The 24,345-nt window shown below is 42.8% G+C and overlaps 1 protein-coding gene across 2 annotated transcripts in view; it reads right to left on the reverse strand.

Moving 5' to 3' along the window:
• Positions 1-24,345, reverse strand: part of C8H1orf21 (chromosome 8 C1orf21 homolog) — a 90,289-nt gene that overhangs the window by 30,661 nt on the left and 35,283 nt on the right. For both annotated transcript variants that reach the window (XM_067300410.1, XM_013956329.2), the window contains exons 2-3: positions 22,323-22,528; positions 2,972-3,066 (exon numbers count right to left, since the gene is read on the reverse strand). In XM_067300410.1, coding sequence (XP_067156511.1) covers positions 2,972-3,066; positions 22,323-22,416 — 189 coding nt within the window. In that variant the 5' untranslated portion in view covers positions 22,417-22,528. The remainder of the gene's footprint in view (positions 1-2,971; positions 3,067-22,322; positions 22,529-24,345) is intronic.

Consider the following 24,345-nt stretch of genomic DNA (forward strand, 5'->3'; position numbering starts at 1 on the left):
TCCCTGGGAAAAACCTGCAAAAATACCTGGGGGAGGAAGTGGATCACGGCAACGAATACAAAGGAACTGCAGGAAAAACAAGAGCTGACGTGGACAGAGCTAGAAACAAGCTTGGCTTTTCCGTTTCTCCCTTCTCTGTCAGCTCAGCGAGACCTTCGCTTCTGCCAGGAAACGTCTTCCTGGGGAGCACCTCCTGCTTCAGCCGGCACCGAGCCCTAGCCCCGCGCTCCAGCCCGGAGGAGACCTCCGTCCACCAACAGCTCCGGCTCTCCCAGCGACGCCGGCTCGCTCGCTGAGCAAAGGCTACTGCCACCTTTTTTGTTTTTTTTCGGAAAAATCCCAAGCGATATCCAGAATAAACCCCTGGGACGCCGGCCACAGGACCGCGGTGTGAAGCTGCAAGGTGCCTGCTCGTGGCTTCTCCCGTCCTGCTCATCTGCGTCGTCTTCACTCGGAAATCTCACAGCACCGGGGAAGAGAAGATGCCGTGGCCAAGTACCTCCGTTATCACATGCTCTCCACTTGAGCAGAAGTTTTAGAGGAGACTTTAAATTTTTTCCCCCCAAGAAGAGTGATAATTGTTGGACAAACCTGTGAGGGGACTGAAAAAGTGGGTGATACCTAAATAAGATAATTCAAGTGTAAGTACTAGGGGATACGCCAACCCCCACACGATCAGCTCCCGGCGAAATGACCAAAGACTATTAATGACATTAACGCTGTACGTCTCGTTTCTGAAGGAGACGGGAACGAGCAACCCTTGGGCAACAAAGCAATTTGGGATCCGGAACCAGGAGGGAGAAGGGCCGGGTGACTCTCGCTGCCGTGTCTTGTTGCTAAAATTTCTGCTGCCTGGAAGTGTCTGAGGAGCTTATGCAAGCGCCTGCCAACTTCACACACGTTAAGAAAAGGAAAGCCTGAGCCATGGGTGGTTTAACCCATCTCTTCAGCAGTGAGCTATTTAAGTTTATTAAGGAGAACTCCAACAGTGAACCCCCCTAAAAATCCAGGAATGACCAGGATTTGACAATTTCCAGGATAAAAACACTGCATTCGTTTACTGAAGATGTAATCTCCTTAGGGTAAGATGAGGAAAAGCAAAATAAACCCTTTTTGACGTATGAGATGCTTACTGTTTTAAAGAATACACCATCTCTCTGATCAAAGGCCTTCGTATATTATTGTCTTTTTCTCTCCTCACACATATTATAGACAGGGGAGCAATATTAACCCTCCAACTCCAAAAACCCTGCTGCTGCCATCAAACCCAACCCATCAATAATAAAACCATCTAGAGAAATGTCTCTTACTAAAGGTAACCAGCCTCACGTTTAAATGCAGCAAGAAAGCAGCTACCAGGCACAGTATAAATATCTGTATCTAGTTTTAAATATAACTTCGGCAGACCCAAGCTTTTCCGAACTCCTCCTGGTTGTCATTCAAGGGGAATTTTACCTTCTGTAAATACTCCAATTTAAATACAGCCGAAGGCTAGTTTAAAATACTAGATGTTCTTCCCATTTTTAATAAAAGCGGGTGGTCGCTCTCAATTTTCCTTTTGCTGTTTGCCGGCAAAGCATGGGCGTCTCCAAACCTAGCAAAAATTCTTGCAGTCGCGCTTCTTCAAAACAGTAAGAAAAAGAAAAAAAAGAGAGGATAAAAAGCAACAACAACAACAACAACCCACGTGTTTACATGGGCAATAATGCTGATACACTGCAGTTGCTGCTGGAAAAGGTGATGTTCTCAGCAATGTTTCTTAGGCACTATAAAAAACCGTAACATCCTGCTGCAAGCTAAAGTTGTGCCATCCGAGGGAGCCTCAGCAGTGCAAAACTGCAAGTGGCAAAAGTCTATCTGCAAAACAGAGGAGAAACACATCGCGTGCTGTTCAGCCACCGCTGGGACAAGCAGGTCGGGACAGCACACCGGAAAGTATTATTTACTACAGAAATGCATGTGTAGCTTCATACTGCAAGCATATATATCTGTTGGGGGAAAAAGCACCCAAGTTGCCTAGAAATCACTTACGCTGTTTCATACATCTCCAGCGACGGAAAAATTCCCAAACGGTGAATTTTTATACAGCTTCCCAATCGTGGCAAAAGGCAAATCCTTCGCTGGTGCTAATGGTTATAGCTCCACCGAGATTTGCTCATCGTCTTCCCCCTTTGGGCTTACTCCAGGTGGCGGGAATAATATCAGGGGGAAAAAAAAACCTTAAGTGAGGAAAGCTGAAATGATCAATGAGACCCAGATGGGAAATTTCACCCACACCCATTAAAATTTTGAAAAGTCTCCAAAAATTAAGCTGGTCCAAACCCCAATCAAAAATCGGTATTACTTTCTGCTTTAGAGAAGCAGAAACGTCTTCCTGCAAACGCCTCAGGTAAATCAACTGTGATTTTAAGCTGCCTCAGCTTAAAAAGCTATTTCTATTACTACGAGTTTTATTCCTAGCTTACCCGCGATTTCCTCTTTAAGTGGGACTACGGACAGGCAGGGTGCTCACTCAGGTGAAAAAAATACGCCCCAAATGGTTCTTGCGACTAGGTTATAAATACGTTACTTTTTCTATCCCGAACTTCCTTTCCTGCGAATTTTAAAATAAGTAAAGCCAGGAAGCTCAGAGCAAATAGCATCTACTTAAGCAGGTCATTTTCTTAATGGCAGCACGCTCCTCTTTTACTAAGAACTCCTTTGCAACACGCGCGCGCCAAACTGCATTTGGTATTTATAGCCGCAAAGGAGGTGAGCAGAAATAGTACTTCCGTGGAAGCGCTCCATCAGGGAAAGCCCTAATGCAGAAAGACAAGCAGGAAAACGTAATAGTTTGCACCTTCTACGCGAGCATCGTGTAGGGTTACGGCGTGTCCGAGAGGGTCCTCGCGCCGTGCTGCACGCCGCGGATCTCACCGCAAAAGCCGAGCCCCGATCATTTCACGAGATAAGCGATAAGTTCGATCCTTACCAAGTTTTCTTGGTTCCTGGCTGCTATTTTCTGATCATCTTCGCCCCCATTTTTCATGTATTTGACCTCTTCCACTGGTTTGATCCTATACTCATCTGAGTGCCGAGGGAAAAAAAAGGAAAAAAAAAGAAAAAAAAAAAGGTTTGAACCAGTGTAGTTCAGCAGCTGGGGAAAAAAAAAAAGAAAAAACAAACCAAAACCGAAACAGCTGACTAGAAAAGGCCCTAAATGAGCAAAGCAGTTAAAAATTACACGTATATAGCTTCAAATGCTTAAATATGACTGATAGCAAGGAAGTCTTTCTGCCTGCAGGTTGAGGAAGCATCTCCAGTTCTGGCCTTCCCCAATTGCTCATGAGCTACCTCTTCCAGTATGGCCCCAGCACCACAAATAACCTGTGTTAGGTATATGGGAGGATAGTACTACTCTCCGGCAACTCCCCAGTTTTCTGTACGATACAACCAAGTTCTTTGCACCCGGCAAAATCCCTGGGTTTTTTTGTTTTTAGTGGGCAAACAAGTGGTAGCCCCTATACAGAGGAGTTTGCTTAGATACGTTCCTCACCTTGAGCAAACCTCCTTGGAAAAGCAATACAGATGAAGACAATGTGAAATTTAAGTTAAAATCTGGAGGGAATAAAAAAATAAAATAAACCACCGAAACCCGCTACATTTTTCATCCTGTTCTTCCCGCCCTGCTTTAATGGGGCCAAAGCAAAAGGTGCATAAGGCAAAGCCATATAATCATGCCTAGAGGAACAGGCTTCCCACCTCCCCCCCACGTGGCTACCTGCCACCTGTGCGCTACGGTACACTAAATCAGCAGCCCCCCTCAAAGCTCCAGTAATGGCTTTGGGGTTTTTTTCAATCAATTCATCTCACTTGCTATGTCAAAAGCAAAACACAAATGGATTTTCCTAAGTTTAACGTACTGTAAAAAAAATAAAAATTACTTAGAAAGCAGCTTGTTTTCAGGAAACTTTTAACCAAAGAGCGTGCAAGGCAAATAAGATAAACTGTAAAAAACAACTTTTTTTTTTTAAGGTATGACATGGTTTTGCATTTGTTCCATTTCTATACATATTTTAGGTTATTATAAAGTTTAAATAAAACTGGAAACTTATAATCAAATAGCAGCATCTCAGATAGTTATAATGGAGACTGAAAATAGAGAGTGATGGAAGAATTTGAAACCATATTATTAGATTGGCAAGTGTGAACAAGCTCTCACTGAATTTATTTAAAAAAACAGAATTTAGGAAATCAGGAGGTGACAATTCATAAAACCAAAAAGGCTGAACACAATAAAAACTGGGAATTACAAGCACTTGATTGACTGTAATACCTAACTTGCATTTTTCTCACTCCTTCAACGATCCCCGTTGTGATTAGCACTAAATCCCACATGCAGAAAAGCAGAACACTCCCACAGTGGCATTTATGGATTTGAATGGGAAAACAGATGACAAAACTCAAAGGCCACGCGCACAACCTGCAGCCAGTCCACATTAACCGAAAGAAAAGCAGACTGAGCAGCCCGGTCTTGCAGAAAATGAGGAAGGTGTCAAGGCCCTGATGTTTGGTGGCAACCACCACCTCCGAGATGCGACACCATCTTGGAAGCAAGCGGACCAGGGCATTGATAAAATGACTTTCTTTTTTTTTTTTTAAATAAGATAATCAGTTAGAACCAGATTTATATATGAAAGTTTGGTATAGTCCAATAAGACCAGAAGGAAAGTTTTTGCTGGAAATTCAGTATTCCTTCTCTAACCATTTCTACGACAGTCATGACAGGCCTCGCTGTTCAGATATCTGAGCTACAGGTTTCCTGTACCCAGCTTCCACATCACCATCATCATCATGATGACACTCTTAATTCTTGCTGCGTTACTACTTATGCATCCCAGGAACTGCAGGAGAAGTGCAGATGCCTGGAAAATTCATGCCTGAGACATTCAGAAGCAAGAAAGCTTCCAAAAATAAAAGCTTTTTTTTTCACCACATTTTTGGGACAAGTTGAATGAATTACGTCAACTAGTTTGTCTTATTTCAGAGAAATCCATCTTCTCATTAGAAGAATTCACATTAAAAACATACAGGAGGTCAAAGTGGAAGATACTTGCTTCTGCAAGTGTTCGTAAAATGAATCTTTTAATAGAAAGCATCTTACAAACTTATTTGGTATTAATGTCACAGCTCTATTATAAAGCGTGCGCTTGTGCATGGGAAATCTCTACCTGTATCTCAAAAAGCAATGCAATTTGATAAAATCTGAAGCTGACACTCTGCCGCAAAGGCCCACTGACCACGTCTTGGAGGACAAGCCGCTTTAGGAAGAGGTAAGGAGGGATGGCCAACACTCATACCTCCATGCCTCAATAAAGGATTAATAGCCGGGAGCACTAAGCGGCTAGCAAGCCCATCGAACCCACTGATCTGGAGCACGTAGTACCACTCTCAGACAGACAGGCGGACACAGCACCGGCCTGTGAAAAGCAAGTCATCAACCTAACTTCAATTAATGAGAGCAGAAAAGCGGATTGAGCTACGAGTGATTGTTATATTGCACGTACATGGAGATTAATGGCATGTAACTTCAATATTAAATTTGAAGCAATATTATTACTCATATGCTCTCAGAATTTCCTACCATGGACAAAATATTTTCCTTAAAATAATACATGCAAATCCAATATATTGGCATCACTTTCTCATATTGAATATTCACTTGCTAAAGGTAGGTAAAAATAGATATGATTCCCCTATGAAAGGGCAGAAAAACAGCTATGTAATTATACTGTCAGCAAAAGTATCAAAGAAAAAAGAGGACTATCAGACAGACTACGAGCCCCACAGCTTTCCACCACCAATCTCTTCAAGCACAGGCTTGACGTGAGAAACACCAAACATCTCCCGAAAGCAACGGGTCAACGTGTAGCGTCTCACCGGCCGAGATGGTTGACTGCAATGGGGCTTTTGGGAACCCAAAGGGTGCAAAGGAGGAGAAGGTGGTCCCTGTGCGGCTTCACCAGACAGCAGCAGGGCGAGCTGGTGTGACAAGAGGGACACACGTCCTACATGTAACACCTTGCTTTTCACAGCAACGACAACATTATTTCAACTATCTGAATGTAATATATACTTACCAATTAGGCCTTGGGCTATATCATACAATTAGTGGGAGGGCAGAGCTATACATACATTTTTTGACTAGGTGAAGAAGATGTTTACTAAAGATATCCACAAGGATGGGGTTGCTCTGAAACCAAGAGTTTTGAGATATAAAGAGATTGCTCTTACTATAGAGTTAATGTCAAGATGGAAGTGTTGTAAATGCAATAGAATGGATGTTCGAGCAACAGATAGCCCTTCAAGTGGGATGTATGGTCATAAATGGCTTTAAATGAACATGAAAATTAGATTAAAGACAGGTTTGAGGAATGGTCCTTTGATGCTTTCCCTGAAGGCAACTCCTTTTGTATTTGCTGATTCTCTTGTTTTGCTAAAACTGCTGCCCAGGTTTTGCTTGCTACAGTAAGAGTGGCATCTGGAATTCAAGAAATATAGGATGTTAAATTCACCTTTTGATTTCTACTAAAGTAAATACATCATTTGGGGATACTTTTGGTCTAACTGATCAGAAGCCAACCCAGAGAACTCATGAAGCATTACTTAGGTCCTACTTAATCTCAATCAACTGTGACAGTCAGCAAGACCTTTACAACTATAAGAAGTTCAGGATAAAGAAAACTACATAAAGTTTTATGCATATTTATCTTGCTCTATCTTGGTAAACAGTAATACTTTCTTTCTTTTTTAAACACACACAGCTTTACAGCAAAAAAGGATAACCAAAAGTGAAAAAAATCTTTATGCTTCTTTCATGTGTAAAAATAAAACCAAGTACTGGATAAAATTTTAATTTCAGGATACTATCACTCAGAGTGTGGTATGTTAAATATAAAGAGAAGAGCTGCGACAACTCAGATGGATGAAGAATGGGTCTTCAGGGATGCCACAGCAAATACTGTTTTGATGCGACTGAATGGAAAGAAAAAATAACAAAATTGGACCAGGAAAAAAAAAAAGGAGGGACAGACATGTTAAGCACAATACCTACCACCAAATCCATTACAGGGTATAAAACAGACAGCAGCAACACGTCTAGCGCAGAAGACTCCGGAGGGGCAAGTGAGGAAGATTTTTTTAAATTGAACAGGCTGCTAAAATTCTCAATAGGCAAATCTTATGAATGAAGATCTCCATCTGGAAACAGATAACTCTACTCAAACATGTCACCCCGTTACCATGGAAACGTGACAAAGAAAAAGAGCACTCATTAATAACGATTTCAGTGATAAATGGGCATATCAACTCAGAATATTGATACAATTCCTGGGGGGTTGGGGGAAATGAAAACTGCGGTTGTTCCTATGAAAAGGATTTCTTCAGGATGTGCAGGCATTTGTGCAAGTGCCATTACCACAGCTACGCTGGTAATGACATCATACTTCGGCTCAGCTAAGGGGAAAAAAAAAGGAACAACAAAAAAAGACAAAAAAACCCCAGAAATCTGTCCTCCCACTTTTTTTTTTTTTTTTTTTTGTTAACTCCATCAAATAAATCTGGGCTTGCTGTGACTTTTGCAGAAATCTTTTGTTTAAATACCAAGTCTTAAAAAAGACGAGGGCTATCTGTTATTTATACTAACATGCAGTCCCATTTCAGACATCTAAAGACCGACAGATTTGGCTCTGCTGTATTCGAAAGGGATGACGGGTGAGCCTCCGTTTGCTATTTTTAGTGACATATCAAGTATCAGACATGAGATAGATGGTACTTTAGTCACTCTACTGGGAAGAAAGTTTCTGACCACACCTTCGTTTCTCTGCACTCCCAATTTGTTCTGCACCACCTCTTGCCTTTGTACCAAAGGATGCGCCAAGATTTATCCTTCATTTGTTAAAATACGAATGTCTGTTCTGCAAAATATGAACTTCAACTGGTACAACACATTTCTCTGTATTGTACTTATTTCTACCTGGTGCAGAAACTACTACTGCTGCGCTCAAGTCCCCAGGCATACCGCAGATCAAAGGTTCGCGGGCTCTCCTCTGTCGAAGATTTGAAAGCCAACACTATATTTAGAAAAAGGACCAAATTGCTCTTTCTAAAAATATTTGTTAAAAATCATGAAAGATTTGATGCAACTTAGCTGAAATGTATTTAGCAGCAGGTGAGTCATTTTGATGCTAAAAGCAAAACACGCCAACCATCATCTACAACGCCACTGCAAACGCACCTACAGTTGACAGGACGAGCTGTGGTGAGCTTAAATCTATAAAGATCCAGCCTAGGTATTAGCAAAAATCATTAACAGCAAGGACAGTGAAGTATTACAACTAGCTCGCTTGGGTGGTTGCACGGTTTCCCTAATTAGAGGTCTTTACAGACTTTGGTTAGTCAGTTAGAGAAAAGTTGTGTAAAGCCTGTAAATGAACATTTCTCAAACAAAATTTTGGACACTAGAGGATATGTCATTTATCTGTTCAGCTTCAGCTCCAACCACTTGGGGAAAGTGGTATCAATGTGGTCATTTTGATTCTGATTTAACTAGAATATGAGTTGATAGTGAAATGCCACCAGGGAGCAACCAGTAGTTGGTGAGCGGCTCATCTTCTTCATCCATGATCAACCCTCAGATCTGTCAAGTCTCAGGCAATTCTGCAATCCAGTGATCATGCTGTTTTTACTAATGCGAAATATTTAAAGAGAAAAAATAGCTTAGGAAATAAGCAGACCTATTTCTCCCAAAGGAATATCTGAAAATGCTTGTTCAGATTTCCCAAACGAAGTTACACATACCTTAATCTAATCTGAAATACAGTCACTGCTGAAGCCGAGTCAGTGGACAGCATCAGATATTAAACAGAGTACAGGTACACAAAACAAATTTTGCCCACAAGGTATAAATCATCTGACAGAAAAACTGTTTGAAAATCTAAATGTACTAAAACAAATGGTTCCAGCAGGTCTGGAAAGATCACCCTAAAGTATTGTCTCCTTCCTAGATAATACCAACATGGGCCAGAAAAAGACGACTGAATACTGCTTATGCCCAAGGTAGATGAGACTGCTGGTTTGGCTTTTTGGGGGGGAAGAAAGGGGCCTGAGAAATTCAGTTTTAAAATGTAGGCAAATGCCTACATCTCTGTCTCGAATTAAACAGAGTCATCTAGATGCGATGCATCTTTTGGAGGTCCTCTACTTCCCCAGCTCCCCCCCAAACCAGGTTGCTGCTGCCACCCAGGAACTTCAGCTTCCGCAGAAACTGCACTACAGCTTCAAGCAGCGGCTGAACCACGTTTCCTTTTTCAGCACCTAAAGCCTGGCAAGACAGGAATAGCTCTTTTCTGAGCTATCCAGCAGTTCCTATTACATCCTCGCTTCACGTCCCGGGCTTTATGGAACATTAACTCCCTCAAGGGTGATGTCTGCTTGAAACTAAACTGGGAAATTTTAGCAAATTTCCTCCTATTTTATCAGGCTATTTCCTTCCAGGCCCAAATCATGGCAGCTTGCAACAAGGTGCCTCCTGGGCTGACAGGTTTGACCGGAGCGTGGTTCCATTAACTTTAATGAGCTTCATCTTGACTTCTCCTGGTATAAGAACAAAGAAAACTCCCATTGCCATATTAACCCGTCTTTTGTTACTGCCGTCAGTGCTCCAACCTGCTCTGATCCATTCGGTATCTCCGTCCATCTTCCGCAAAAGGCACGATCTGACTTCTGCCTGCGGGGAAAGAACATGCCGTTCTGGCACCTGGGGTGCTGCTGCTGAGCAAGCTCCCCGGTTCATACATCTCGGGTCTTCCGATTTGTTTTCTTCCCCCGATCTAATAAAATGACAGATGGTTGTCAAGCCATAATTTAGCTCCCTTGTTTCCGTAGGGCTAATTCTCAAATTTGGTGCACTACTCATGAAGAGATGCACTGCTGGGTGCAGATCACGTGCAGCTGACCAAGGAAGCCACGAGCCCTACGTAGTTTCTTCTTGGACAAAAAATTCCTAAGGCTATACTGTATTTGGACTATTGTATAGTGCAAGTGCTATAAATACAACAGGCACAAACTGAGAGAGCAGAGTACACTGGATGAATGGTGTGCTGTGCGACCAACGCTGTCAGAGTTATTTTCTGGGAACTGTTCTTTCCATAAGGACTTCTTTTTCCATATGCAATCTCTTAATTAATTCTACGTAGGAAACAAAAGACCACGCACCATGTTTTGCACATTCACTTCCTCACATGCGGGCGCATCGCCCACCCACGTGGCTATGGAAAGGGAGGAAAGGACACTTCCCTGCTCAGGGTGCCACCTACGGCTTTTCCAGCTCCACCTCAGACCTCTTCCGTGTTCCTCAGGGTTAATTCTCTTTACAAATCCCTTTTTATAAAACATGCTTTTTTACTTCGGAGGAGTGCTGGGAGGATTTATATCCGTATACGTGGATGAGCGGAAGATACTGAGTACCCAAAACAACTTGGGAAACAATCGCTGGGGACACGCGGTCTCACGGATGTGTGCGCGCGGCAGGAGGAGGACCGGAAATCCGAACACCTCCTGAAACCCGTGAAGGAAGGAAACGCCTTCCGTTCTGCTTCACGACAGCTCCCTGATAGAAAGGTCAGGGACGCTCCCAATTCCAAGAAACACAACAAATGCCCCAGAAATCAGCTTGCTGTAACTTCTTTCAAGAAGAAAAAAGACAAAAAAAGGAAGCTAAGCACGCGCGCAGAGCCAACAACAACGCAGCAGCGCACGGCGGCCCGGCTCGGCTCTCCGGACTTCTGAGCGGCTCCAGGAAGCTCCGGGAGCACCCTCCTCCCTCCACAGCCACTTCCTTTCTCCTTCCCCCTTCCCTTTCCTCTTCCCCTGCGCGCCCCAAACAAAACGTTTAGGAATCGGATTAGCCGACTACAGCATCTTCTGCACGCTCAGCGTTTCAATTAAGCAAAACCAGAGTGTGCGACGAACAAATGACAGCGAACACCTTCTATACGAGGTGCGCGCTGCAAGCGGCTAGCTCGAGTTTCATGGGGAAAAAAAGAACGACAACCTCAGAGGTTATTTTGCTGGTTCGGAAAGACTCTTAAGAGGTACAATCTCAATATTCAACAACCCTACACCACTTACCAGTAAACAAGCAAGTCACACCCCTCTTGCACGGTGCAGGCTTTAATTACACAATCTCCGGATCTCTTAAATACCCATTTGTGTTTAAGATCCGAGCGAACACTATATATAAGACAGCATTGAAAAAACAGCCATGTGATCATATAATTAAAGACTTTTGTGTGACAGTGAAGGCAAGAAGCAGCGCTGAAGTTGTATGCTCATAACTATCTTTCGGCGATGCAGATTTTTTGCATGGTTGAACTGTGTAACTCCTACACACCCCATCTTTTGTTTTGTTTTGCGTTTAATTAACATGGTGCTTTGAGCCGGATGCAAAGTTGTTCGAAGGAAGCCATTGCTCAGGTGGAGGAGATTATAGCTATGGTGCTCTGCAGGAAGGACACGCCGCAAATGCAATTATCCAGCCCACTAAAAAGATCAAATTGAGAAATGAAAGCAAGAGAGGAAACGAGAAGCAAGAAGATATTAAAGGAGCAGACCGCAGGAAAAGGAAGGGATGGTGCCTTGGAAATATTGCTACTCATCTGAAATTACCAGGTAGGTTTTCGGGTACAGTTTGCAACTTACTGTCACAGCATCCCATATTACAACAACCCCATAGTACATCTGACCACCACAAACATATTTGGTGCTTTGCAGAACCAAGTAAAGAGCGTGACCCTGCCCTAAATAGAAATCTTTGCACCACGCAAACTGCAAAAGCAAAGATTAAAGAATCGGCTTTGCTTTGGTAAGCCTCTTGGTTACAGAGCAGAGGAATAGAGAGAGAAAAAACAGAAAAGAAATGGCCAAGGAGCAAACCCTGGAATACAATGTAACCAGCAACGCCAGAAGGGCTAAAACCTTCCTACTAAGATAGTGAGATCCACATATCAGATGGACAAAAACCAGGGAAACCTTCAAATCCAGTAATGTCTTCCAGAGCACCTTTCACGAGAAGATTTCAAAGCACTTTATGAACACAAAACTCCTGTGCGGTGGGAATTATTTTCATTTTATAGGCGAATAAATGAAATTCAGTAACTACCTCAGACGTCACACCGGTTCAGACGCAAGGAGACAGACTTGGCCAACCCACATGCTTCGTGAATTTACAGGGTCTCCATAGTTCTCGTAAGGCTTTCCATACATAACTTGCTGATTTTACAGCCATCCTGGCGAGTAGCTAGCCAATTATATCATTAAAAACTCAGCAAAACTGTCGGCAGTTACGATAAAACCTTCTCAAGTAAGTTGCTGAGAGGAGAAGGTGGTGAGGATGCCGTTCTCTCCCTTTTCCAAGCTTCATGCTGAGAAATACTTTGAGACCAAGCAGAAAGGAATCAGCTAAAACAACCTAGATAGCCCTGTGCGGCCAGGATGGAAAAGGCATTTCAATTCCATTTTACTGCTCGTTTTGAAATTCTTCCTTAGAAAGCAAAAGAAAACCAAAACAAAACATAAAAACACCCACCGGGTACTAAATATTGTAATTCTGTAATAATGACCCCAAGAGTTCCTTGGCACAAAGAATTATTACGACTCCACAACCCCCAAATTACACATTTGTTATTATTGCAAGTACGTGACAAGGTATCTTCAGTTTCCTTATCAATAAAAATTTGATTGCTCTTTACCTAAGAAGTAATGTTATTCTTAATCAGTCAGCTATTAAATGAGATTGATGCCCTGCAACGTGCGACTTAAAACGTATTCTGATAGCCTCTCTGGCATAGAGTTTTCTTCTATTAATATAATATTAGTCTATCAAGTTTTCTCCACTCATGTACCTCAGAAAGAATATTTGTAAATCAACAGCTATTTAATTAAGTGCACTACGAAAGGGACAGAATAATTATCAAGGACCAGTAATGTACTGAAGATTCATGATGAGCACAACATCTCATTGCTAGCATTTCTGTAAATCAAGTTGAGGTGGGGATGTAATGCAAACTTAATTTATAAAATACAGCGCGCATTTCCAGATGCAAAAGATAGAACAGTTAATTCCCTTACTTGACTTACAGGCCCTCTGAAGAGCTACCAAGTTAACCGCTACGGCGAAGATTAATATTTTACTCTGGTTACAATGTGTAGGGTTAATCTGTCATCTCTGAAAGATGCCAGCTTCCCAGAGTAGCATCCACTTTGCAAAGCCTTCTGGCAAGATGCGAGAAGCCAATCCCAACCACCCGCACGGCAGCCTCATCGTTGAAGCCATCAGAGATGCCATCAGAGATGGTGAAGCTCCTTGAACTGGAGGGATGTGGGACAGCCAGGGACCGTCTGACTCCTGTCCCACACGAAGGCCGTCAACGGACTCTCACCCACCACCTATTCCATGGCACAAATTAATTCCCGGCTCTCCATGCCGCGGAGCTGGGGCTCTTCCACACCATCTCATCCTGCTCATGGTCTCCTCCCTTTCCCCTACTGTCATTGCTCGCACATCACCTGCGGCGTAACTGCCCCAGTTAGCTGCCCCCCTGCAAGCAATAGGGGGAAAAAAAGGCAGGTTTTAATACTAGCTGAACAAAAGCAAAACAAAAAGCACAAGTCCTTGGAGCGATTATTCTAGTCAAGTGCTTTTAGTATCAAAAGATCTCAAGATGCACCCAATTCCTACAGGAAAAATCTAAAATATTGTAAGACAAAATACAGGGAGTCAAATGTATATAATTTTTAATAAAAAACCTGTAGCACAAATGAGATTTCCACAAAACAAAACGCCTCTCCTTTTTCCCTTTAAAACAGCCCGAGATCACTGCTGAAACTACAAATGCATAAGTCCTGAAACAAAGACGATTCCGAGCTATTTTGCAGCATCACGGAGCAGGAAACGTTCACCCTCAACAGCCCTTGGTCACGCAAGCTTTAAAAGGGAGAGGAACTAAATAATTTAAGAGCACCTTTAGCTCGATCCTTTTGGCCGGAGCCCCCCCTTCGCAGGGATAAGACGAAGAGGCACTGGGCAGGGCTCGATTGCGCCCACTCAGCAGAAGCCAGCTCTGTTGTCGTAGCCGTACGCTCCGGAGGCTGCAGCCTTAACCTTTCCAATTTTTTTTGGCACAGGGTCAAAACAGAGCGCAGTCGGTCTCGGGCCGCAGCCCAGGGCAAGCTGCAACCGCCGGATTAGGTGATTTATTTGCGAACCCCAGGATGGCTCAGCGCTTTGGAGAAGTGCATAGCGGAAAAGTCGTGTCTGTGGTTTCTTCCCAGCGGTCCCGGCATATAGGACAACTAAATGTTTTGGGAGCATTTTAGAAAAACCAAAGCTACACAGCAAATAGCTTCTAAGGGCTTCTTTGGTTACATATAGTAGCATACGCAAATATCTGCTGTTCAGTTATGCTTTCCTTGTATTTATACAATATCAGTAGGTAATTCAGTATAAAACTAGCCTTATGTTGCTGAAATGAATACACATTTGTGTACCTTCAGAAGGCCTGAAGCTTACCTGGTGAATCAGAAAATTATCCCCCTCGCTGAGGTTTTCACAGCCAAAATTCAATATTTTGTTTATTTTTGTGACCCAGTAATACAAAGCTTGGCAAATGGAGGGGGGGGCGGAGGAGAGACTGCAGTAACTGGAAGTATAGTGGCACTTTTACTACCAAGTTTCCTCGTTTTCATCAGGACAGTTGCCTGCAGGGAAGGCAATGAATACCCCAGACTGCCCTGAAAAAAGTAACGTAAAAATGCAATTTGTCTCTAAGACAAGGTAAAGGGATTTCCTTCAGCACCAAGGCTGCCAGAAAACACCACCTGGCTTCTCGCTAGCAAACAGGGACACGCACCCAGCTTGGGATCAGCGCAACTGTTTCTCCGTCTTTTTTCCATTTTCTCTTTCTACATCCCAGAGAGGTTCGGTATAAACACAGGGCATTTACACTAAGCAGAACGACACTGCAGAGCAGGTCACTCATTTAACACCACGATAAGGAGTTGCAAATATTGCAAGATGATTAACTGGCCCAAGAAAACGATAGTCTGAAGGCTATACACTTAATTCTTGGATACCTGCTCTGCTTTAAATCCAGCTCTAAGATGTCAAGCAACTTGACAAGCAATCCTGCGTAAGAGAAATAGCTATAAAACTGTTGTTTAACAAGTATGTCGGAGTCACCCCCTCTTCCTTCAGTCTTCCTACCTCAAACTTATCTGCATATGTTTCCAAGCCATTCCAAAGCCAAGTTAAATGTTTAAACATTTGCCATTAATCTGTACGCCAAGGGTGAAGGGCTGCAGAGGAGACGGGACCTTCACATCTTCTGGCTGCATAACAAACAGTGTTCAAGCTGTAGCGATGACTTTTTAAGCTGAGGACCACGCTACCAGTTATATAAACACATATAAACTATATCAGTTTAGTCCTCTGATACAATAATCTCAAGAAGCAGCGACAAACAACAAAAACCTGGTTTGTGTAAATTTGGTAAATTGTTCTTTGATTAGAGGCAGCAAAAGAACGACGACACTAGGGGCAACGGCAGGAAAGAGGTGGCAACTGCTGCAGGAGGTATACCACGAAACGTGAAAAATTACAGCGTTTGGGTTCATACGGAATATGCTGTCTTTGCACCCATGGATGACTAATAAGTGGCTAACCAAAATCTGATTTATTTACGTCTCACTGTTTCCTTGTGGGAACCAAATAGTAAATTATTGACTTAAGGGTGTTTTCCAAGTTACACCATAAACCTAGATAACAAATACAGTTTTATTACATTTCCCATGTGAACGTAACGCTGAAGGTTGTTTGGGGTTTTATTCTTTTCTCCCACTTCCTGAAACAGCTGCATTTAATACCAAACCATGTTTACAGAGGCGAGAAAACAGGACCTCACCAAATGAGGTCGGAGCAGGCTGGAGAGAAGGGAAGGGGTTATTAAACTAATAAATATCATTTCATTCAAAAAGACACTGCACCCTACCATGCATTTGGATCTGTTCTCCAGCAACGACTCCCTGACTCATGTTGTTATCTTACAATTGAATAAGAAGTGAGGAAAATTAGACTCAAGCTCTTGTCTCAAAATATCTGGGATGGTGTTAGGACACTGCATGACGCAGGTCCATTTGTGTGCAATCACTACTGCTCTTAAAACGAGCCAGGGCCTGACACTGCAGAAGCAAACGGGCCTGAACGATTGCTATGTGAGCGCTGATCAGCTGATCGGGGTCAATAAAACCACTGCTGCCAGGCAAAGGGAGCTCTGAGCTGTGTGTCTGCATGAAGTCCAGCACAGCAAGACCTTGCTGGTCGGGAAAGGCGGCAGCAAGGTGTTATTCACATTTGGAAAATATTTCTAATTAATTTTTCCCCACTCAAGATCTTACCTAAAATTTTCCCAACCTTAGAGCTTCAAAGGGTCAGAAAACTCTCTGCAGAATTTTGTGCACTGGAACTAGATGGAGAAAGTCAGGCTTCAGAAGTGAATCTTCATTAACTAGGAGCACCTGAACAGCCTGAGACTGAAGTTTTGAACAAGATGATACTTCTAGGCCTATCAATCAAAGAGAAAGCCTTCGAAACAAAGTTATCTCTACAAAGGTTTGGGCACAATATTTTTGGTGGTGAAGAGGGGTATTTAGGAAAAGTCAAAGGCCCAAATTCCCCTCTCTAATCTCTTCCTGTATATTGTAGGCATAGGCATACTTTTAAAATTTCAATTATTTTACCATTTTCAGCACCGTTCCCTATGTACATGATGGCATGATTTGTTGTTGCACACAAGGCTGCATCTTTTAGAGCTCCCCATGGTCCACCCTGACCCAAGTATCAGATGCTCGTTTCCATCATGAACGGGCCCAAGCAATCCCTTGCAACCTTCTCCTACCCAGCGTAGGAGCCTCCTGCTCTTCCGTGGGAAATGATACCATGCCGAGCAACATGAAGACTGCAAAATGAAACACTCTGCTCCTCTTGCTACAGCTTGGGATGGAGGGGGAAAAAAGTCTTATTTCATGCAGGGCCTGCATCAAACAAAACATAAGAGCAAGAAAGAAAACACTAATATGGGAAATCTCATGACGGGGTCGTGAAGCTTTGGGGTTTTAAGTTGTGCTGTTGGTGAACACGAAGCCAAGTACAGGAGCCTCCTTCTAGTTCAGTTATGGCATCTGCACATGTTTCTTCCAGGTGGCTAAGCTGAACTCCTCAGCCTGGTGGAGAAGTGAGTCCTCCCTGCTAGGAGACAGGCTGATACTTTCCGGACCTTGCAGACCAACTGCCACCATAAAGGACAGGTATTTGCAATAGTTAAATACTCTGCTTGAATTGTGAGCTTTTCAAAAGGTCTGGGAAGGAGTATCAACACAGAGAAAACTGCTGAAAGAGGAACCGAGGAAGAGCAGACCAGGGTATTAGGGCGCGCAGGTCTGCGAGGGATCTGGCACCCATCCTCCGGGCCCATCACAAATCTTCTGTCTCTAAAACAAGGGTGGGACTGTCACACAAATCAGGAATGATGTGAAGAGACGTACACTAAAGCTTGTGAAACAATCTGATACTACATTAATCGATCAGGTTTTCAATCTCACTATGATATCTAAATGACAAAGATTTGCTTTTCTTGTATTCTCACAATGTTCTGACATAAGTTTGTTTATAAATTATTGTACTTTGTGTTCAGCTTTACTTAGACGGGTTCAGTAATTGGAGTTGCTATTAATAATAGAAATGCTGTCGGGCAATTGCAGCACTGATATTCCTGATTTGCCAGAAGACGCTAACCTGGCACGTTCGCTCTTGCTTTTGCAAAGCACCCAAGAGCTCCATCTAAATATCTGGATTAGACTCTCAGATTAATAGATAGATTCTAAAATCCCTTTTTCCACAACAAATCACATTACCAGTTGTTTTCTCACGCATAAAAATTACGTCAATAACCTTCTCCTCAAATGAACATCTCACAATTTTTAAAAATCAACAGATAAAATAAATGCACAAGAGATGTTACACTATTAAAACATATCCCGAAATCAAGAACACTCTGGGCTCTGTCACAGCATTTTGTTCTTCATTGGCATTTACGTTATTAGAGTTCTTATGTATTGCCCTGGAAATCAGCTTTGAAGTGAAACGATGAATAAAGGAAGATTTATTACTACTATCCTTATTAGAGGGATTTTAAAGTCATTAGAGACCAACAAGGCATAATAATTATATTATATTCAATCTTCTCTAGAACATCTCCTTTCACAGGCCTGCTAACTCAATTATTTAAATATATATTACAGCAGAATGCAGAGTGCCTACTAGAGTTTGGGATAAGACACAGATTTTAATATTATGCTTTTTTTGTTTTGTATTCAGTTAACCATAACTTGTTCTTACAGAATCCATGGGTTTCATCTTTGGTTTCTTAGTTTTAAACACTAGGAATTCGAATTCACAGTGAACATCTGGCTCATTGTGTCCACTCAACTGAAAAGAACTGTAAAAGCTGGGGAGAAAATAAGCATAATCTTAACCTGCAGTGACTTTTAAAAGTCCAAAAAAACCAACCTCATAGATGTGATGGTTTCTAAAACAGTCTCTAGACTTGCTTATAACCAACTACCACCAAGGTGACATGGAAAAAGCATCCAGAAGTTCTGAAGAACCCCAGGTTATGACTTATCCCACCTTTTTTTCTGCCCTCTAAAACTTCCGTCGCTATTAAACCTTGACAGCAGAGATGGTATAGAGCAGCCACAAGGTTTGAAATACTGAGAAGAGTTTAGAAGATGAAGGTACTATAGTGGTTCCAAGCGGCATCTGGAACAATACCTACCCAGTAGGGTTTCACCAGCTGTCGCAATGCTGAGGAGAACCTGACTTCTCAATTTGTTACTCTCAAAGCACTTAGTGCCCTCTGATCAACACTTGCCATATCTCTGTAGACTGGCACCTGCAAATTTATTGCGTAGCTGGAAAACAACTGCAACGGCAGCGATGATGGCAACCATCCAGTTGTAGTTACTGCCGTGGAAACGAAGTAGGAAAGCTCTTGAGCACCACCAGAGAAGATGATGATCAGAGAAGCTGCATGACCAGCTGCATTGGTGCCAGCCCCCTTGTCTGTGGGAAAGGGTGGTATGTGTGAAAGCTTAAGGTTTTTCAGCTACGTGGCTAATGCTTCTAGCATGCATTACAAAAGTCCCTAAGTGGCAAAACCAAGCAGCCTAGGCAAAGTTAAGAGCAAAGCCGGCTAGAACCAAACCTTGGTATTTTCATACCTTTCCTTTCTCAACATGTTGTATTTTATGAAACAGCAAGACGGAAAGTACAGTCCTCACTATTGACTCTTTCTGCCTCTAACTTATATGGGGATGACACTACATGAAGAAAGAAGAGTATGAGTCTCATCTCAGACACTAGGCAAGCAACAAGAGACAACATACTGTACGCCGCGTCTTTCATGCGCCAGACTCGGTGCCCAGGGAAGGGAGGACCAGCAGTGAGGTATTTTCCATTCAACCCTCAGTCACAGCTATTTCAAGTGTTTTTAAGACTTCCTCCACTTGCAAATCATCAGAGCCAATCTGGGCTACTGCAACCTACTGCAACTACAAAGCTTGTCCGTGCTGCTTCTGCGTAGTTGCTTTAGGACGGATCAGTGCCCAGATGCGAACACTGAAAATACTAAGCATACTAGTTTTCCCAGGACATTATCAACACTAACACTATATCGATCACCTTCTACCTCACTTGTCATCTCTATGTTTTTTTTACCCCCTTCCCCAATTCTTCTCTTACCTACTGCCTCTAATTCCCTTTCATTCTTGCTCCCCATGGATCGGCCCAGGCTCTCCCTGCCATTTACCGTGGGCTTGCTCTGCAGAGATGCTCTGCTCTTGTCCACTGGTTGCACGAGATACTTTTGTCGCTTCCCAGCAATAAGCCAGGAAACGTTCAGCAGTTTTGGGCATCTGAAATTGGACAGGGGAAATCCATGAACTGCTGCAGTACTTTCAACCTTGGCTGACTCTATGGATCCTTCCATATCTCTGGGAACTTGTTCTACCAAGATTTGTCATCCTCACTGAGGTCTTACATTCAAATCTAGCATGACTAAGCCCTTTCCTGGCTCAGGAGAAGGCGTCAGCTTCCTCCTTGATGCACTGAAGGAATAACTCTGCAGATATGCTACAAGAAATTATGTTCAGGATTAATAGCATGGAAGTTTAACAGAAAACGAAGCAGGAAGAATACTCCGAGATTTCGGATCTAAGTGATACCAAACAACGCCATTAGTTCCCAGCAGGGAAGAAGGGGGAGTAGGAATAGTATTCAGTCTCCTGTGAAATAGCTCTGGGCAGTTGGCAATTCCAGAAGATTGTTAAGAAGCACAATAAACATGATGATAAGGTATAGTCTTCTTTCCTTTTTTTAATTAAAAAAATGTATGTTCAGGAACCATGCAAGACACTGTACACACAAAGCACGTAACCTCCAAGCCCTGGGCATCCAAGGTGCTCATTTACAGGCCCAAAAAGGAGAGCAGTAGAGGCAGGTACCCTCAAGTTCCCCTTTCTCACATGCCCAATTCCCGACCTGGAGGCTGCCCTTCAGCAGCAAGGGGATAACACGGTTTTTCTGTGCTCGCACTGGTTGCCTTTCACTAAATCACTTCAGCCACAGAACCCAATGGTACCTAAACTCTCTGCTAGAGAAGGGTTAGTCGGTGAACTGGGACTTTAACAATGACTAAACTAACATATGTGCCCGAAAACGTGTAACTGCAGGTAGTATTTCGGATACTGCTAGGTTTCTGTATAAAGAGGGAAAGGCTGTCAGCCCTCAAACAGATCCCAGAATAGCTAAATCAGACCGCTGACACCGCTCCAGCTCTATAAGTGGCAACCCTTTAAATTCCCTTCGGTCATCATGATCCTCTGTCTCCAGAAGTTACTTTAGGTTTCTTGACATTAAAGTTAAGATCTTTGGCCTGAAGCGTGCAGTTAAAAAAAAAAAAAAAATCCTGAGAGAAACATATTGCCAAAACTGCTCCCTTGTTAAATATCAGCTAACATATAAACTCAAATCCCTTTCATAAACTAACAGAGCTTTTTGTTCATGACTGCACTTACAGCCTGTTTTAAATAAAAATAACATACTGAATCAGAATTCCAAAAACAACATCTCTCTGGCTGGTAAAGGACCACGCATGGGAAAAGAAGCCAGCGTTCAGCCTGAGGTTTGCTGAACAACTTTGTGCTCTTTAGATCATCATTCCCGGTATTCTTACTTTGGGATCTGTTGCTGGGAACAACCATGCCCTCAGACAGGCTGGAAAAGCAAAATACCTCCCCTTAATTTCCAGAGCAATGATTTCTTTTTTTGCTGCTAGATGTGTCATTCCTCATTCTACACAAACAATTGCTATAAAAAACCACCAGGGAAGAAACGCTTGGCACCCTCAGCAGCAATGCACCTATTTTAAGAATCCTGAATCCAAGCAGGCTATGAAACGGCACCAAGTTACTTATTCGCAGTAATGAGTTTTCAGATAAATGTCTAGGCAGATCTAGAAATCTCACAGATTTCCAGAATCCGGAAAAACAATAATGAGGCTGACTATACGTTTTATACACATACCACACTACCCTTCCTGGTGCGCGAGCGTCTGTGCTAAGGTTCTGATTAAAGGCCACCCTTCCCATGCAATGAAACTAATGTTTTTACGCCAGAGTTTCCCAATATCACTGAATGCCCCACAGAAGATTACTGCTAGTTTCACTCTACCTGCACGTCCTGCTCACTATAGCATCTCAGAACTAATGCTTTATTGCTTTATAGGACAATGGTATCAAGGAATATCTTTTTCTTACTGAATAGATTTTTTTTTTATTTTTTTTTTTTAAAGAAGTGAGTCAATTATTTTGGCTCCTACTGACAAATATATATATAAATATGAGGGGTTTTGTGTGACTGGTTGTTTTTTGAACTATTTTAGGATGTGAAGAGTTAAAGCCAGTGCAAGAAAATTTTCCACTCCGGATTTCACCCTGACCTCTATTTCAGCTGTCCTGGTACTATCTTTTAGGGGGGGCCAACTGCACTACCGTCGTGATTTATTTTAAGGTTCACCTCCTTTTATCTTTTGTGAAAGGTTAAGACTCCCAAATATACCTCGCAGAACACTCACGCCGTCCAAGAAAGATTAAAATCCTGCAGCACTTACCCCCAAACACATCTCCGTTCTGGTAGTTTTTGCCTTTCTGAGTTTCCTCTTCGTTTTGAACAGTAGAAACATGCTTGGCTGACGCGCAGCCCATAGCTTCATTCAGACAGCGCCAGCCGGACCCAACCGCAAACCATGTCTAGAGCCGCGCGCTCATCGTCCTTCAAACAATCCACCTTCCCGCCGGGCTGTCGAGACGCTTTTACCTAAAGGGAGCAAGAGAGAGGGAAAAATATTTAGCTGCGTGCGTTGACAAAAGGTAACCTCTAAACACAGCGCTTCGGCAAAACAAAGGATGAGATTTGCGAGGAGGAGGACGAGAGCGCAGACTGTCGCCATCATTCTACATTTTTAAAAATAATCCAGTAAGCATCGATCCGGCATGATATAGGTAGAGCCAAGCCTGCCTTGGGACAGGAGCGCAGTCGTTGAACTCAAAGTCTCTTCTTTAATCTGAAGAAAGCAGCACCCGCACACCCATTTCCCACCCATCTGCCTACTCCTGGAGAATGTGTCTTTCGAAAAAATGTAAGAAACCAGCAATATCCACTTCTCTTGCTCCTTTTAACAGTTTGCCCACCAGGCCAGAAATCTTAGTAAGCGTTTTAGCGATTAAGATCTGCCAAATGCAAGTGTTCAGACAAAAAAAAAAAAAACTAAATCAATTAAAGATCTTATGCTGATAGATGGCAAAGAAGATAGTGAGCTGCATTTTTTTTTTCCTACTCGTTCATTGCTCTATTGGATCCAAAAGACCTTCACCACTCCAAAAGGCAATTATCCACATTTTAAGATGCAATAAAGCTCGCTAAATCACACAGTCACATAACGGGTGAGGTTGGAAGGGACCTCTGGAGATCATCTAGTCCAACCCCCCTGTGCAAGAATCCAGATTTCACACAAAATGAAAGTGGGAAGGAAAACCCAGTTTATAGCTACACTGTCGTCCCAGTAAATACAACAATTAAAACCACAAACTGTTTAATGACTAAACATTTCCACGCTCAAACAGAAACAACTTCAAAGTTGGGTGAGATGATGGCTTGCCCTTCAACCAGCCAAACCTTTTGCTGGTGAAAGACGGAGGAGGAGGCCTGGAGGAAAAGGAGAGCTTTTGACAAAAAGCTCGTTTAGCTCAGCTGCAGCACAAGATGATACTCTAAACACATACAATTTCTTAACCCATGACTTCCTGGATATTTAAGCGCGCTAAGCAGGAATGATGCACCAGGACAGGGGCTGTGGGGCCGTTGCAGCAGCCCGCGGGCCACCCCCAAAACCACACAAATGGGCACGTGCCAGCTCGGGCCGGGAGCGATTCCCATGTCTCTATTTCGGCCGCCACTTCCCAGAGAAGCATCTTTGCTGCTGAACATGGGTAAAGTGAGGACTCGGGATGCAGAGCCACCTCGTGCCTCCATTCAGAGATGGGTTTCCATCTTCCAGCCCACTTTGTATGGAAAATAAAGAACTTTCCTCCATTTAATGAAGGCTTCATGGCCTTTCATTCATACATATATACTTATATATATAAGTATGTATATATATACACACACACTTAAGTCCTGCTCTAAACAGCTGACCCTCCCAGCCATACCCCTACATGCATTTTTTTAATATTCAGTACCTTCCCCCATATGCTTTTGCCTTTTTTCCCCATATATGCACACTTAGGCATAAATTTCTAATTACTCCATTCCTCTCTTAGCTCCAGCTACTCACCCATAAAATGATGAATTTTAACAATCTGAATAGGTACTAGTGCTGTTAATGGCAGGGAGAGCGCAGACCCCCCCTTGAGCCGCCTTCCTCCTCAGATGTGTTATCCCCGCTAAGAAAAAAAATTCAAGTTCACTCTTGGTATATTTAAGCAGTCAGTATATTAAGCAGGCCATTTGAATTACACTGCCTTGCATTGCAACTATTACCATACGGTCACTTTATTTAAACTGTATTAGTTGATCTTATGTTTTTGCAAAACGGTGAGAATCACAGCTGACAATATTTTGCCTCCAAACGTGTC

Source organism: Apteryx mantelli, chromosome 8 (assembly GCF_036417845.1).
Source record: "Apteryx mantelli isolate bAptMan1 chromosome 8, bAptMan1.hap1, whole genome shotgun sequence".
Lineage (NCBI taxonomy): Eukaryota > Metazoa > Chordata > Aves > Apterygiformes > Apterygidae > Apteryx > Apteryx mantelli.